The following is a 16319-nucleotide window of genomic DNA, read 5'->3' as shown; positions in this document are numbered from 1 at the left end:
AGGCAGTCCAATAATAGCCAGTTGTGTCGTACTTTTGCTCGCCCCGTTACAACTCACCTCGCAGCCACATTTGATATAGGATCTTCGTTGGCCATCGCTAGGTACCACTACTTAAGACTGATGTGGTGTACGTAATAAAAATTATCAAAATCTGAGACTCCGTGGTGTCAAAGAAGCACAGGTGCATCAAGTTCTAATTTTAAGAAATATTTTAAGGAGTCTTTCGGATAACAGAACCCAGCACCTACCGTGCTGGTGTCAACGGTGGACGCTCAGTTGTACAATGCTCAAACTCCCCATAGCCACCCCCCATGACAACAACCTCGCTAAAACGCCACCTTCTAAATCAAGACATCAGGCGACCCTCATCTTGCGACCCCCACGCACCCCTCATTGTCCCTTGCCTATGACATTATGATGATGATGAATGACCCCGCACAATTCCCAACCTGGAAAAGAAGTCCCCGCAGTGAAGCATAACATGACCAGATCTCGCTTCGAAACGGTTCGGATCGTGCCGTGGGTTGGCGATGTGCAACAAAGATTGACTGATGAAAAAGGGGAATGAGGAGACGAGGTAAAGCATCGCGTGGATTGTTAAGCAACGACGTGTGAGTATAAATACACGAAGCGAAGTCAGTACTGAAATGGTATCCGTGTGAGCTCAACTCGTGTGTGCTTGAGCAAAAAATACGGCCCCCATGGGCAAGCAACTGGTCGTTTTCCTTCTTTCCTTCCTTCCTTCCCTCCAGCCCTCCTTGCTCCCTGTCTTTATTATCAAAACATTGCTCCAAAAAAAATTACATAGATCACTCCTTTTTCTTTCTTTCCCGGCTAGATCCTCGCACCAAAATTCAACGCCAAGCCCCCTCCCAAACTTGACAGATGGCAGCAGGGACGCGACTCCCATCAACGAAACATATCGTAACTACTCCCACTCTTCTTCCCCCTCTCCCCCGCACTGCTACTCGGCCTCCCACCCGCACCACCACCATCAACCGGCACAGCCAGAAACCCTCCCCACCCATTTCCAACAACAACACTCTTTCTCACACCCCCTCTCTCATCTTTCCACGCTCTCAAATTCTCCAACCCATAACTGCTCACTGGACGAGGAGTGGTGGCTGAGCCCCGGCGACCGGGGAGGGTGGGAGGTTGAACGCGAGAGAAATTCCATTCCATTTCCTCGAGGCCTTTGCTGTAGACTGCGAGGGAGGAGGGGAGACCTCTTGGTGAAGGGAGAGACGAGGGGGAGTTGGGGGAGGAGGGTGACAGGAAGGGGTTGTTGGATGAAAGGGGGCGACTGGTTTGGTTGTGGTGGAAGGGGTTTCGGTCTTGTGAGGCTGAGGGGGAGTGGCCGAAGGGTGGTGGAGGGAGGGCGAGGTCGATTAGGGAGTCTGCAAAATCTGGGTCTAGAAACTTTTTGTTAGCTCCTGTTACAGTGCAGGGAAGGGAGATGGGTACCTCGCACGTAAAGCTCCTTCAGTTTTGGTAGCCCGCCGGAGAGGAGAGAGGATCTTAGGTAATCGTAGTAGCTTGCAGTAGTGCTAGTGTATATGTTTGCTGATGTTGCCGATGTGATTTCGTAATGGAATATTTTGAGAGATGTAGAGTTCAGGGGCTGGACATTTTGGTTGCCTGGAAAAGAGGTGGATACGGTGTCTATTAATGAGAGATGTTGGAGGGCTGGAGCCACGGAGAGGATCCGTTGTAGTGTCGATGGGTGGACGCCTGTGGTTGTGAGAGACAACGTCTTGAGAGAGTCTTGGGTGTCAGAACGGAACAGGTATGCTATCAGTCCTTCCGCCGTAAGATTTGGAGTATTTTCGAATATAAGTTCTGCCAGAGGAGGCCAAGGAGGAAGATTATCGCTGTACTTGAATAGATCATCGTCGAACGCTTTCATATCCGAGACCTTCAGGGCGTGTAGTTGAGGTAGAGATCCCAGGACCATACGAAGTATTGTTGGATCCATATTCAACCTTGACAGCTCCAACACCTCCAGATTTGTCCATATTCTCCCACTCGCAAGCATCTCCAAGCTCTTCTCAGCTCCTCCCATATAGCACATCTTCCTCAGATCTGGACATCGCGCCTGTATCTCCGCCTTCAAAGCATGGCAAGACGGATCATCCGTAAACAGCCCTTCAGGAAGGTCGACATATCTTAGATTCGGGGTAACATGAACGGCCCGCGCAAGATCCGGCTTGCATGTCTCTCGTGTCATATACGGCGTCTTCAAAAATTGTACATTCAGGGCGAATCCTCCTTGGTCGTTCCCCAGCGTCCTACAGAGCAGCTTCAGCCGCGCCTGAGCAGTGTCTTCGGGTTCGGCATTTCGATTCATGCGGGAACGGCGTTTGCGCCTCTCAGCAAGGATTTCTTCAAGAGGGCAATAGTGAACGGCATCGATGCGTATGCTGTGGTACCTGCAGAACCTCCATCAGCCCAAACCCTGCCAGCCGCACATCTAAGGTTCGAGAGTACTCACTGCACATTTGAAGCATGCACCCTCCATTTTCTCGAGACTTGCGCGCAGTGAGCGAGATCCCGCAGGTCGCAGAGCATACAAGTATCCCCGACATCAACCGCAGACTGCTCGCAGCTCTCGTAGGTCTCATCTTGGGTGTGCGGGCACACGAAGGAGAAGATGCGCTCGAGGAGGGGCCCAGGCAGCTTTGCCAATAGCTGACTTGATACAGGCGGGGTTCCGTGTGGCGCCAAGCTGTTGCTCCGAGGGAGAACCTCGACGGGTTCTAACGTGCGAGACTTCTTCTTCTTGAACCACTTCATGATGTTGAACTTCCTCGCCAGCTTGGCGGTATTGACTCCCTCGCGGTAAAGGTTGGGTATGGGGAGTTGGCCGCGGTTTGGGGGCTTCCCCTCAAAAGGGTGCTCAAGGCTGACAGTGACCGGGTTTACTGGTGGTGGCTGGGGTTCTCAGGGGCAGCGAATCAAATCTGGGAGCGAGCGTGAAGAAATGCAGAGCTGACGGGGGAAATGAATCCTGCGAAAACGCACAACTACGTGGTGTTTGTGACTGGCCATTCGCGGGATATATAAATTTGTGTTAAGGACCCAAGTGAATCAATCTCAACACTTCACCGTTGAGCTGTGCTTTGTTCTCCGCGGCTGTCTCCACCACGGTGAGACCTGATGATCTAGTCAAAGGAATCGCGGCCCAGTCCCGAAATGTGTGCCTCAGAGTGCTTGTTCTTTGCTACGTATTTGGAGAATTCTCTATGTTGGGCTGCGTGCATACTTGGATTCTTTTCACCTTCTCGGCGATTTGGACAAGCAGCCCGTACCAGATCTGCGAATCGAACCTGAAGACCACTGGTGACAATCCGTCCAAAAAAGTCAAGGTAATTAGTTCTAATTAGATAATAAATTGTAATTTAATTACTACTCTTTAAAAAATCAAATTTTTATAATTAATTTAATTAATTCGTTTTAAGACTTCTTATATTTTTAAGATCCCTTTTTAAGAGCTTTATCTTACTTATTTTTACTTATATAAACTTCAATTATATTAGAATTATTCTTTATCTTTATTTCTATTCTTTAAATTCTCTTCTTGAAATATATTAATTCCTTATATGCCTCGTCCCGTATAGTTAAACCACGAGGTTTATTCTTCTTATATACTCTTTTCTTTAAGTTTTATCTTTAAAAAACTTAATATATAACTAAGTAAAATTTTATATAAATCTTATTTTAGTCCTTATTTTACTGCTTAGATACTAAACTTAGTGTGTATTCTCACGTGACTAATTAATTAATTTTAATTATTAGGTTCTGACGTAATTTAATTTAATTACCGGCCAATTGCTATAATTAATTAAAGTATTTGGCCGTGCCACGATGTTTGGTTGACTTGCGCCAGAGTGCTGCATTATCTCTGGACGGGATGTTGGTGGACAGGGGTAAGAGCTGCTGATTTGTATGACCTGGCGTGCCGTTCTTGCCGTGCGTTTTCGGCAGACAGCCGCGGGAGGGATTATACATTTCAATTCAAGAGATGGGAAAGTTTGTATTATTGCTCTAATAATACTGTTTATGTAGACGGTTTCGGGGAAAGTCTCAGCATGATGCAGTCTATAAAGACTGATGCTGGCTGAGACTCGTCCTCGTCTGCGTCGATATGATGCCTCCCCATTCTGATTGCATATTCCCAAAATTCCCCCTGTCGCCGTTCCCATGTCAAAAATTGTTGGCGGAGGATCAACAGATCAACCCCTTTCCCCAAGAAAATGCTATGAATACATGCCATTACTCCCCTTGCTGTTGATCCGATTTGACTGGAGCCTGGGACATCCATAGTCTTCCATGCTGTGGACAGCAGACGCAACCATCTTTCGGAACATGTTGCCTTCCCTCCCGTCTCACCCTCTCATGCTCATGTAACGCACGGAAGACAATCGCTTGCTCCCAATCATGATAACTGCACTTGTGCTTGCGCATATATTCTTGCACCTCGGACCAGTGCCATGTGCCCACAATGTGCTTGACGTCAATCTTAAGAAGAACGAAGTACTCATGCTCTATCCAATCCGCGCCCATTGCTCGCCAAACCTCGTAGTAGTTGGCCTCAACTTCGGCACACAAGACAGGCACACCGTCTGCGATCAGTGATAGAACGTTGATGTAAGCCAATCCCCTATCGTCGCCTTTCTCGGGCTTCACGCGTCGGTCTTGTCTTCGGATGCGATTCTCCACAAAGTCCGTGCCATCTCCCGAACATGATATTAATGCCGTCCCTTTCCTGTTCGAATAGTTGAGATGCTCGTCCATTGAGTCATGACGGCCCTTGCATGTTGTGAAGTTTGATGTTGATACTTGTGAGACGATTCCGTTCCCATGGTAGCACCTTGCTTTGCTCGCCCCATCCATCACCCTCCTCAGCAGGTTGTCTTTTGGAAGTTTCTGTGCCTTTGCCCATGGATGCTTGTCCTCCTCAGCTCCTTTTAGTCTCTCATAGAATTCCTTCTTTGTAAGAGGATACGGCCCTTGTGCAACTTTGATCTTTCGAGGTCTGTCTTATTTTGCATATCGCTCTGCCTGAATCCTGTTAATTGCCAAGAGAATCCGAATTGCGTTGTCAAAAACTGACAGATTCTCCAAGCTCAATTCTGGCTTTGCAAGCTCTGACATCAGCTCAAGTTGGGCAAAAGCCTCATTAGTCAGAGATTTGTGTGGTCTGTGGAGCCGGATATAATATGCCGTCTTTTCAGGTTTCGTTGGGGCCTCTGCATTGCCTGGCTTCGATGTAACATCTTCTGCTGGGTCACCCTCAGAACTATCTTCGAGAGCCTGTAGCTCGTTGGAAGAAGAAAGCTGAGAAGAGATCTTGGAAAGGTCGGCCAGTTTGACGAAGACATTGTCATCATTTCCGGCAGTTGGTTGACCACCATTAACATTGACCGGGCCAGCACCTGCTACAGTGTTTTTGATATCATCATCAAGGCCGTCGCCGATAGCATCCCTGAGGCAATTGTTCAAGTCAGATGCGTCTGGCTGGATTCGAATTTCGCTGAATTCATCATCTTCCTCATCTGTTTCACCCTCGTCTTTTCCATTTAATTGGCGAGTCAGGTTAAACTGGAAGTTCGTGTTTGTAAAACCATTGCCGGGTTTCAGACGGTTCTCGTTGAATTTTGCTTTCTTTTCAGGGCGGATCGGATCACGTACATCTCCAACATCGTGCAATTTTCTCTTGTGCTGTGTTGACTTCTGGGGGTCAATGATATGAAGGACTTCTTTCAACTTAGCCGTTCTCCTCTTATCTTGCACCGAAATCGAGAAGTTCGACTCATCCATTCTTGTAGCAGAGGCTTCAGAGATCATGGCTAGACTGGTGATTTGCAGTCTCTGGAATAGTCATCTGATTAGCTGATATTCATTGAATCGTGTGAAAGAATTGGAAATAACAACTTGCCCAGAGAAGTAAGCTGGCTGACTGATACTGTTTGGCGTCAAGAAGGTGAAATATTCGCAACTTTCGTCAAGTCTCTCGAGCAACTTCCAAAGATGAGGTAGATGAGCTGAAAATTCAGAACTTGAAGGCGAGATACTTTGTGCTGATAAATGACGCGAGATGAGAGATTGGATATGTGAGATACAAGGGATCGAGTGGCCTTGCGAGAAGTTGAGCTCGCCGAGGACGTCGAGGAAGTGCAATGAGATGGTGAGAAACTCTGAGAATGCTCAGATGAGTAGACGAAATGGGGTGAGATTGGAAGTAGATGTGAGATAAGGAATATTTGAGAAGAGATGCCAAGATGAGGGGAATTGGAGTTGACCGTGGTGGTCAAATATGAGGGGAAGTGGAATTGAAATAGAGGTCAATTGCATGAGTACTTGATCAAAGGTAATGGGTAGCGATGGGCAATGAGGGTGGTTGAGGATTGGATGAGGGAAAGGTAATCAGAATATGTGTCTTTGGCAGGACGCCTGGAATGAGTAGAGGGAAGAGCGTAGTGTCAGTATTTGTTGAGGGAAGGAGGAGATGGGACGGATGGAGAGAGGGCCTTCTTTTTATAGACCTAAGCGACGGAGCCGGGGAGCCCGGACGACTACGCTAGTGGCAGGTCAAGTCATATGATACCTTTTGGTTGTTGCTGATATTGATGTTAATGTTGATGATGATGGTGATGATGATGATGATGGTGATGATGATGATGATGGTGATGATGATGATGATGGTGATGATGATGATGATGGTGATGATGATGATGATGGTGATGGATGGTGATGATGATGATGATGGTGATGATGATGATGATGGTGATGATGATGATGATGGTGATGATGATGATGATGGTGATGATGATGATGATGGAATTTATTATCGTTTGCAGAAAACCAGCTCACCTCACTTTGGGGTACCTTTTTGATCACCTGTGCACTGATATTTCTCCTTCCAAGTGTGGAAGGTGAAATCCCATTGTATGCTCAAATAATTTGCATTGGAATCTTGCATAAGATCTTGTGAAAACATTGAGCTCGCTTTCGTTGGACTCAAATCGCACTCCCCTTCCTCGTCGCTTCTCTCTCGCTAACAACCCCTGGATTCGGTTCCACAATATTCAAGCACTCGAGATCGAGAAACTTGCAAAACCCACGAGTCGTCACAAATTTCCCTCCTTTTCATGATTAAGTGATTCTGTTGTAGGTGCTCTTTAAGTTCAAATCATCATCTTGTTTCTCATCTGTTCGCATTAAAGTTACCAACAAAACACGATGCTTCCTTTCGAAGGCTTCAAATTCCCCCTGAAACACCCCATAACATAAGTAAAAGAGGCACCAACGGCCTCAGGACAAGTGGTGTTGACTACCGAACGATCTCGCTGCTAGGTTCCCCTGTCTGCCGCGAAGATTCATGTTTCACTAATTATACAAATCCAGGACTTTTTATGTCCCTCAAGACAGCAAAAATCTCGCCCTAAAACCTCTCCTAGCAACAAAAGTACAGCGTTATATACCATAAGCTTAATTCTGATCTCGATCGCAGTCTGGCTTCTCCGCCTCAGCCGTTCGTTATCCTGGAGGACCCTGCTATACTCTAACTGTGCTGCGGACTCTCAGAGATTGGCTACACAATGATAACCATCAACGTCTGCCATCCACTCTCATACCTATGGGAGCCAACTCCTGATGTTGTATGCTGAACCTGGATCGCGGGCGCTGTCTGGGGAAGGACGAGTTCCGGTCTGTTCTCAAGTCCCTTTAAAAGAAAATCCCAAACTTACATGTACATCCAGCACTAATGATACTCTTCGGCCTCATCCTCGCCCTAAGCCCTATAAAACTAATCCGGACCATTTCGCGCCCGCTTCGCGAAAAACTCTTAATCAGCATCCCAATGGCCACCGGCCTCCTCGCCACCGCCATCGCCTGCGTGAAGCTCACAACCTACCGTGACCCGCGCACCTATGGGAGCTCCCGGACTCATTAGTAGACACAATTGATCCCACGCGTGTATGGGGAAATGGAGGAGCTGCCCGGGGTAATCGTGACGTGTATGCCGTGTCTGAAACGTCGGGCTGAGGAGCCGTTGAGGAGGGTTGGGTTGCCGGCGAGGTGAGGTGCCGGGGATGGGAAGGCCGAGTTTTGTGTTTTTGACGAGGGAGAGAAGCGCTGTCAGGCAAGGCCGATGCCGTTGCAGGATGTTGGGAGACAGCTGCATAAGGATAGTCTCCGGAGTGTGCTAGGACTGGCGTTGGCGAGGGCGAGGACGGGGAGTACGGAGTGGGGCAGGACGACGATGCAGATGACTATGGTTGAGAGTGGAGACTCAAGGGCGAATAAGCTGCCTTTTCAAAATGTGAGGATGGACGAGGTTTAAAGAATTGGTCATATTTGAGGACACTTTTGAGCGAGGTGGGGCGTGATTTCGGTTGCATTCATTTGAGTGATGGTGCTGGGCTGGTACGGAGTTTCCTCCCTTGGTTTTGGGCAGTCCAGATTCTGGTATGAATTCTTGTTCTCTCATAGGCTAATTATAGAAAATATTGTGAGATATGTTCTCTACAACATAAATGTTCCATAAATCGAATCCTAGTAGTGTTCCACCAAAAGCCGTAAGCTTTCCGACCCACAGCTCCCGCTTGTTTTCTATTGTTGTATTGTGATAGGCCATATTATAGTGGCGGGAATCTTCCTCATTGGTGTCGTTGGCCTCAGGTATTTGCTGCAATTTGTGTGAGATGTAGTTATTGGCTTGATTAGAGCGGCAAGGGAGAGAAAGCCTTGAAGCTCTGGCCCCACCACATTTCCTATTCGTCTCTCATCATGCAAGATGCATGAAAAATATATGGAGGTGCTCTCTTAAGATGTTTGGTCACCTGAGAAAGACAAGAGCGCAGCTGATTAAAATCTTACAGTATCATTGCGCTCTTGAGTTTCTATGTTTCTTGACCGGAATCTCGACACCTCCCAACACTCTGGCCCACGTGACCCCGCGCCGCCTTTGCTCAGGCGGCTCAGGCCTGGCTCAACTTCGGCTCAAGTCTGCTCAGGCCTGCTCACCCATCTCACCAGAAATCGTCAACTTTTAACGAGGAGCCCGAAAAGGCCCCCTTTCCTAGCCAGGGGTCCCAAATCTGTTCCCACTATACGCTCATTCCCAGACAGTTATCCTGGTCTGCCTCCTTTATACGTGGGTCCTTTTTCTGCCTTCAGGTTATTTTACGCCGTCCTCTGCGTTTTGCCTCGGGCTATATATTCTATAAGTGACCGGTTCCCTCTCATCTTTACCTCTCTTCTCACCCATCTTCTCACCTATCTTCTCACCCATCTTCTTATGATCTTACCTATCTTCTCATATATCTTTTCACCTATCTTCTCACACACCTTCTCACATATCTCCTCACTTATATTCCCTCCCCCTTCTCTCCTCTCTCTAATTCCTCTCCCATTTCTCTAGGAAGACCTTCTTTTCTTATCTTTACTCCAGATATTCATATCCGTATATATATAGTTCTATAAGCTATAAGTACTAAATAGGCAAAGAAATATTAGAGAGAACTAAATCCAGACGAGCAGATAGAGGCAGCCCTAAAAGATAGGCTCTCCGAGAACAGGTCTGGGATTAATAATAATCCCGTTTATAGAAAACTAAATAAGAAAACTAGCTAACTATAATATAACGTAATATAGGATTTTTGGGAAGCATATATTACTAATATTATAAAGCTAAGTCTAGAATAATAAGTACTAATATATCTTAGATATAAAAGGAAATATCTAAGATTAGACTTATATAATATAAAAGATATAAAGTATATTACTAAAGCAGTCGGATACTTAACCCTAGGTAAACTAAATAAAGAAATAAGAAAAGTAACTATTAAAATAATATAAAACAAGATACGAAAACTTATATTAATATAGTAGCATAATATAAACTTCGTAATTTCTTTAGAAGTTTATAACTTAGTTATACCTATAAGTATACTTATAGGCTAGCCTATTTTAAAATATTAATATATAATATATTTACTAATAAGAAAGAAAGTATATTAAAAATATACTCAGATATATAATTCCGCTATTAATAAAAGAAAAGGCACCTATATTTCTAATTATTAAGAACTATATTAATATAGAAAAGCTCTTATAGTAATATAACTACTATAACTATATTTATGAAAAGTACTATATAGATTTAAGTACCTTACTAAAGATATATTACTATATTTCTATAAGATTATAGGAAATATATAAAACAATATATAAAGTAAGATACTAAGTCTGAGATAGAAATAAAACCCTGATTTTCGTACTAATTATTACTAATAGAACCTTATTTATATAGTTATATAGAAAAATAGAAAGCTAGAAATTAAGATAAGTTTTAAAAGAGAATTTACTAAAGAAATATAAGATATCCCGAAAAAGTAAGTCTAAAGTAGTTTATCCCAAAGCTTATATAATTACTAATAGCTTATATATAAACTAAAGCATCTATTATATAAGAAATTAAAGCCCGCGCCTTTTTTTTTTACTAATAGCCTCTTATTTCTATTTACTATTATTATTTTAGCTAGTATATTTAGGAACTATAATACTATTAAGAATATTCTCACTACTAGACTACTACTAGGCAAAAAGTATTAGATTATAAATTAGGCAAACGGGATATAAGATAATCTAGTCTTTCCGGAAATATCTATAGATAAACTAATTAAGAAAACTAAAAACAAGACTATATAGGGCTACTAGTATTTAGACTAGGTAAAGAAAGCTAATTTTGCAGGAGAAATAGGGCTCTATATTACCCGTTATAAAGCGCTTATTAAGGTAAATAGTAAGAAGTACTTATTTTAAATAAGTTTATAATATAATAGGCTAATTAGTAATAAATAGTGGCTATTTACTAGAGCAGGTTATAAAGTTTGCTATATATAGGAACTTAAAGACTCTTATTAGCTATTACTTAGATAATATAAGTAATATAAATAGTATAATAGTTTTCCTTAGCCTAAAGCCGCGGTAGGATCTTATAAAAAACTTCCGCTTAGTATTTATAAAGAGAAACCCGGATCTCTAGTACTTGCTTTTAGAAAAATACCTAAATAAGCTAAGATAACGCCGGGATTTTACTAATCTTAGTAAGTAAATTAATAATCTCTCTACTTAGATTATGGCTACTATTATAAAAAAGGGGCACTAAGAGCTTAAGGCTTAATAGTATTATATCTATAATTAGTATTAAAAGCTTATTAATAAAAAGTTAGCGAATTATTATAGGATATAATAGTAAGTATATACTATCTAATATAAGGTAAATAACTAGGGCAAGTAGTATTATAATTACTTTAACTATATTATTTGCTATATAATCCCTAAATATAATTACTTTACTTGTATTTTATTACTCGCTATCCCGTTATAAAGTCTAGAAAATATTTTTGCTTTTTAAGATTTTATTATACTTCATATAAATAATTCCCGTATTATATATTAGAAAGTATTATGGCCTATAAAAGATTATTATCTAGTACTAACCTATAGCCAGGAGATTAAAGAATAAAGATAGTCTTTTCTTATTAGTACTACTTCTACTAATAGAATGTATTAGTATTATTATAAAAGAAAAATAAAAGTATATATATTAGTACTTTAAAAACTATTATAAGAAATAATCTAGCTTTACCGAATTTTGCTTCCGGTATAATAGGTAAATAACTAGTAAGATAGATTAAGAAGCCTATTACTAAGATTATATTAATAATCTCAATATGCCTTTCCGGTATAAGCTAGTTACTTTCTGCTATATTATTACCTATACTAGATATTATAGTAAATATCTAAGAAAAAAATAGTTATTAGTAGCTATATAAATAAGATAGTTCTATAATTAGATAAGCTAGTAAAAATATATCTTTAATTATATTCTAGAATATATTAAGAGTCTAAATAATAAGAACTCTATTTCATGCCTATATTTACTATATATTATAGTACTTTATTCGGAATTAGACTTATAGAACTATCTTAGAGATATATATAATACTTATAAGCCAGATATATAAAAGAAGCACTAATATTAGTAAGAAGAGGGTAATAATAAATGAGCTAAAATATCGGGTATTATTAAGAAAAAGCGGCCTTAACTTTAAGAAAAGCTAAAAGATAAGAACTATAAAGTACTAGATAATTAAAAATCTGCCTCTAAAAGTTGCTCTAAAGATTCTCTTAGCTACTTATTTATAAATATCTTAGTAATAAATTTTAATTTATATCTAATAAATAATATTAAGATAATAGTAATATCTAGTAATTCCTTATTATATTATAATACTCTAGTTAGTAATATTTAGGATAATTATAATAACTATTATAATACGAATACTTTACTCTTATCTTTATTAAATAATATTCTTAAAGTAGTTCCTTAGGCTAGAAAGAATTACTATTCTCCCTAAATAATTTTATTAGAAGCTATTACTATTAATTTCCTTAGTAATTCTAAATCTTAGAACTTTAATATAATTATAAATACTATCTTTTTTCCTATTAAGTTTTAGGAAAACTAGATTCTATTAGGCCCTAATACTAATTTATTATATCTATTAAGTATTCTAATAAAGTTAGTTAATCTAGAGCTTTAAGATACTCTTCCTTCTTTTATATTAAGTCTACTAGTAATAGCTAACTCAATTAAGAATACTTATGGAAATATACTAATAACTATACTAGAATATATAAAAAGCTTAGTAATATAGCTGCTTTATAATAATTAGCTAGTTATAATTAATACTAAGAGAGAAATATAAGAGGCTAAAGTACTACTTACTAAGTAGAAATAAGGCAAAATAACTTGGTACCTTATAAAATAAAGAGGATTTCTATATAAGAGTAATATATGAGAAAAATAAAAGAATATAAGCCCGGAGCTTATTAAAGAGTTTAAGGTAACTTATTAAAGAAACTATTCGGGCATGTAATTACTCAAGAAGTAAGAGCTATATAGAAAGATTAAATACTTTATTAAGTAAAAAGATTATCCAGAAAGCGAGAATTCTTGGGAAAAAGAAGCTATTATAAGTCATAAATAAATTATAGAGTTTAAGGTGAGTTAAAAAAGGAAACTATTATATTATATAAGTATTATTCTTAGTTAGTAACTTGGCTTATAATCTTATTCCCGTATCTATTATTAAAAGCATATTATAGATATCTATTATAGGGCAAGTATATTAAAAGCACTAAATATATAATTAGCTTAGAATAATATAAAGCCGCTCTCGTAATCTAGAAAGTTCTAGAAAAGATACTACTTTTAAATAAAAATATCTATTTCTCGAGATTACTTATAAATATAGAATTTAAATAAATATGCCTTAGATTCAAGTAATATCTATTAATTTTTATAAAATTAGGCTTTAGTAATTAGGTATTTACTCTATAATATATTATTACTTATAATAAACTATAATTAATATAAAGCCTAAATAATAATAATTACTTTATCCCTAATAAATTAGGCAAGAAAGCTATATTAGGTTCTTATAATTATTTAGAGGCTATATTATAATCTCTTATTAAATAGTACTTTATTCTTCTAAATTTATATATTAATATTTATTATATAAAGGAAACTAGAAAGAATTCCCTATAAAAATAAATAGTCTAAAGAAAAACCTATAAAGTAATACTTTATTAATTCAAGCTATATAAATAATTAAAGTAAGTTTAATTATAAATATACCCGACTATTAAAAAAATAGCTTTGCCTTAACTAAGTAATTTAGATTATACTAGATAAAGGACAGAATATTATAAAAAGCTTTTAAAATATATTAGTAAGATCTATATTCTTATAAATAACGGAATTTATTTAATACTAATAAGATATAATAGAGAATAAGCTAGAAATATTAATTAATTTATTAAAAGTTTATCTTATTATATATATAAAGAATTCCTATTTTTAGTAATCTTTATTAGTAAAAATATATTTCTTTAAAAAAAACCTAAATAAGTATTTAATTAAAACTTATATAGAATTATATTAAGAAATTAGTATTTCATTTAAAGCTATAATAAAAGAAGTATATAAGCTTATTATTACCTAAAGTATAAAGCTAATACTAGTACTAGAATATTCTTTTTACTAGACTAGTAATAAACTTTACTAATAGAATTATAGAATTAGAAATAAAAAATTCAAGATTAATAGGTAAAGTTAATAAGTTATAGAATATTACTATAATAAAGTTAATATTTAAGCAAGATACTAAAGAGGCCGCAAACTAGCTTATAGTAATATTATATATAATAGAATTAGAAAACTAGTACCTAAAAAAAGATATTTAAAAATAGGCTATTATAGTAAAAATTTTTAGAGTAAGTACTATAGATTTTTACTAGATTATAAATAAAGCATTTTTTATATTAGAAAAATTAAAATCTTTACTATTTTTTATTTATATATAATTCTTTAAGATTAAGAAACCTAGTAACTTTACTATATTACTAGTTTACTTAAATTACTACTTATATCTATAGATATAAAGTAATTATTTATTATTATAAATATAAGTATATTTTATTAGTTATATATATAATCTTACTTAAAAAACGAAATATAAAAATAAAAAGCAAAAAATAATACAGAAAATTAATATCTAATAGTTTTTAGTCTAAACCTAGATACTTTTTCTAGCTTTCTTACCTAATTCTAATTATATCCGGAATTAATAAGAAGCTATATTAGGTTCCCCTAATTATTTAATAGAAATAGGATCTAAGTAACTTCCTTACCTTTTTCTAATTATAGCCTTAGTAATTAATAGAATTAATAGGGGGCCTAATTAAGCCCCCATTTAATAAGTAAAAGTTAGAGCTAATAGTTTAGCTTTACTAATAATACTTAATAAATAAGCCTATATATTTAAGCTACTTAATTATATAATTAATAGAATTAGAATAGCTTTTTATTATATATTATAAAAAAAAGAGATTTTCTTATATCGGGCTATAATAGTAAGTAGCTATTAAATATAATTTTAACTTATATAATAAGAGTTAATAGAAATTATATATATAATACTTTAGTCTTAAGAAAAAAGTCTTAAGAGAAATTTCTTAAAAAATTATAAGTTTTATAAAAAATTACTTAAAAAAGTATAGCTTTTAAGAAATTTCTTATAGAAGCTATACTTTTCTAAGAGCTATAATATCTCAAGAATCTTATCTTAAAACCTGTAATTTCTTAAGATATTTCTCTTAAGACTTTTCTTTTTAGATTTTATAGCTCTTATAAAAATATAGCTCTTAAGATAATTATCTTATAATAATATAATACTTGAGATATTAGAAGTTTTAGAAGAATTTTCTAAGAATATTTATAATCTTAAGAGTATTATCTTTATATTTATAAAATCTTATAAGCTATAATATCTCAAGACATTTATTTTTAGTAAAATAGAAGCTATAGAAATTAGATTAAATATTTCTAGATCTAATACTTCTTATTATTCTAGAAAAAGTTAGAAATAAGTAAATAAGATAAAGAAAATAAGAAAAGCCTATAAATACTAATAAATAATAACCTTATAAATATAGCTTACTTATATCTTATATATATATTTGTTTTTAAATTAATAGAAGTAATATAATACTAAATTCGGACTTATTTTTTCTTATTAAACTAGTATAGGCAATTCTATAAACGGATTTAAGCCTAAGTAGTTACTATAATACCAGTATTAGCTAATAAATATTAGAGAATATTTCTATAGAAAAAAATAAAACAAAAATATTATATTACTTTAATTTAAGATACTAGACTAATCTAATCTATTCTATATATATTCTTCTATAAAAAGATCTTATAATTATACTAACTTATATTCTAATTCCCTAAATTTACTTTTCTAGCTATATTAGCTAGTATTCTAATTTTTATAAGCTTACCTTATTATCTAGATACCTATATACTTTATTTTATAATTAATTATATAGCTAGTTAGTTCCTAAGACTAAAACTAGTTAGTAAATTAATTAAAAAAGTAAAAAAATAAATACTTTTATTAGAGATAAAAACTTACTTATTACTAGTATTTCTCTTTACTCTTTTATTTTCTCTTATATTTTTTTAATATATTTCTCTTTTATCTTTTCTTAAAGAATTATTATTAGATTAGCTATATTACTATATACTATAATATATTAATTAAAAAGTACCCGGTCTATTTTTCCTAATTAAATATAAATTAAGATACTAAAAATCTAATTTAAATTAAAAGTTATATAAAAATATAAGTAAGGGAAGTAACTAATATAACCTTTATCTAAAGTATTATTAG

At 36.4% G+C, this 16319-nt stretch overlaps 2 protein-coding genes across 2 annotated transcripts; both read right to left on the bottom strand.

Moving 5' to 3' along the window:
* Positions 1–909: 909 nt before the first annotated feature.
* On the bottom strand, positions 910–2793 carry K444DRAFT_543043 (uncharacterized protein; the record flags this gene model as incomplete). Its single annotated transcript, XM_024875933.1, has 3 exons — positions 910–1412; positions 1465–2429; positions 2492–2793. The coding sequence occupies 3 exons, from the start codon at positions 2791–2793 to the stop codon at positions 910–912; spliced, it is 1770 nt and encodes a 589-aa protein (XP_024729654.1).
* A 2008-nt stretch (positions 2794–4801) lies between these two features.
* Positions 4802–5944, bottom strand: K444DRAFT_190669 (uncharacterized protein). The gene is made up of 2 exons (XM_024870918.1): positions 5114–5944; positions 4802–5061 (listed from the first exon to the last, which is right to left on the bottom strand). The coding sequence occupies exons 1-2, from the start codon at positions 5845–5847 to the stop codon at positions 4968–4970; spliced, it is 828 nt and encodes a 275-aa protein (XP_024729653.1). The 5' UTR covers positions 5848–5944; the 3' UTR covers positions 4802–4967.
* Between the last annotated feature and the right edge of the window lie 10375 nt (positions 5945–16319).

The sequence above is a fragment of the Hyaloscypha bicolor genome (genome assembly GCF_002865645.1).
Source record: "Hyaloscypha bicolor E unplaced genomic scaffold K444scaffold_165, whole genome shotgun sequence".
Taxonomy (NCBI): Eukaryota; Fungi; Ascomycota; class Leotiomycetes; order Helotiales; family Hyaloscyphaceae; genus Hyaloscypha; species Hyaloscypha bicolor.
The sequence above is the reverse complement of the archived record's forward strand: the minus strand, read 5'-3'. Positions and strand labels throughout refer to the sequence as shown.

Coding starts and splice junctions, on each gene's coding strand:
- K444DRAFT_190669 (XM_024870918.1), bottom strand. CDS start 5,847: ATGATCTCTGAAGCCTCTGCTACAAGAATGGATGAGTCGAACTTCTCG. Junction 5,062..5,113: donor GAATTGAGCTTGGAGAATCT/GTCAGTTTTTGA, acceptor AACAGGATTCAG/GCAGAGCGATATGCAAAATA.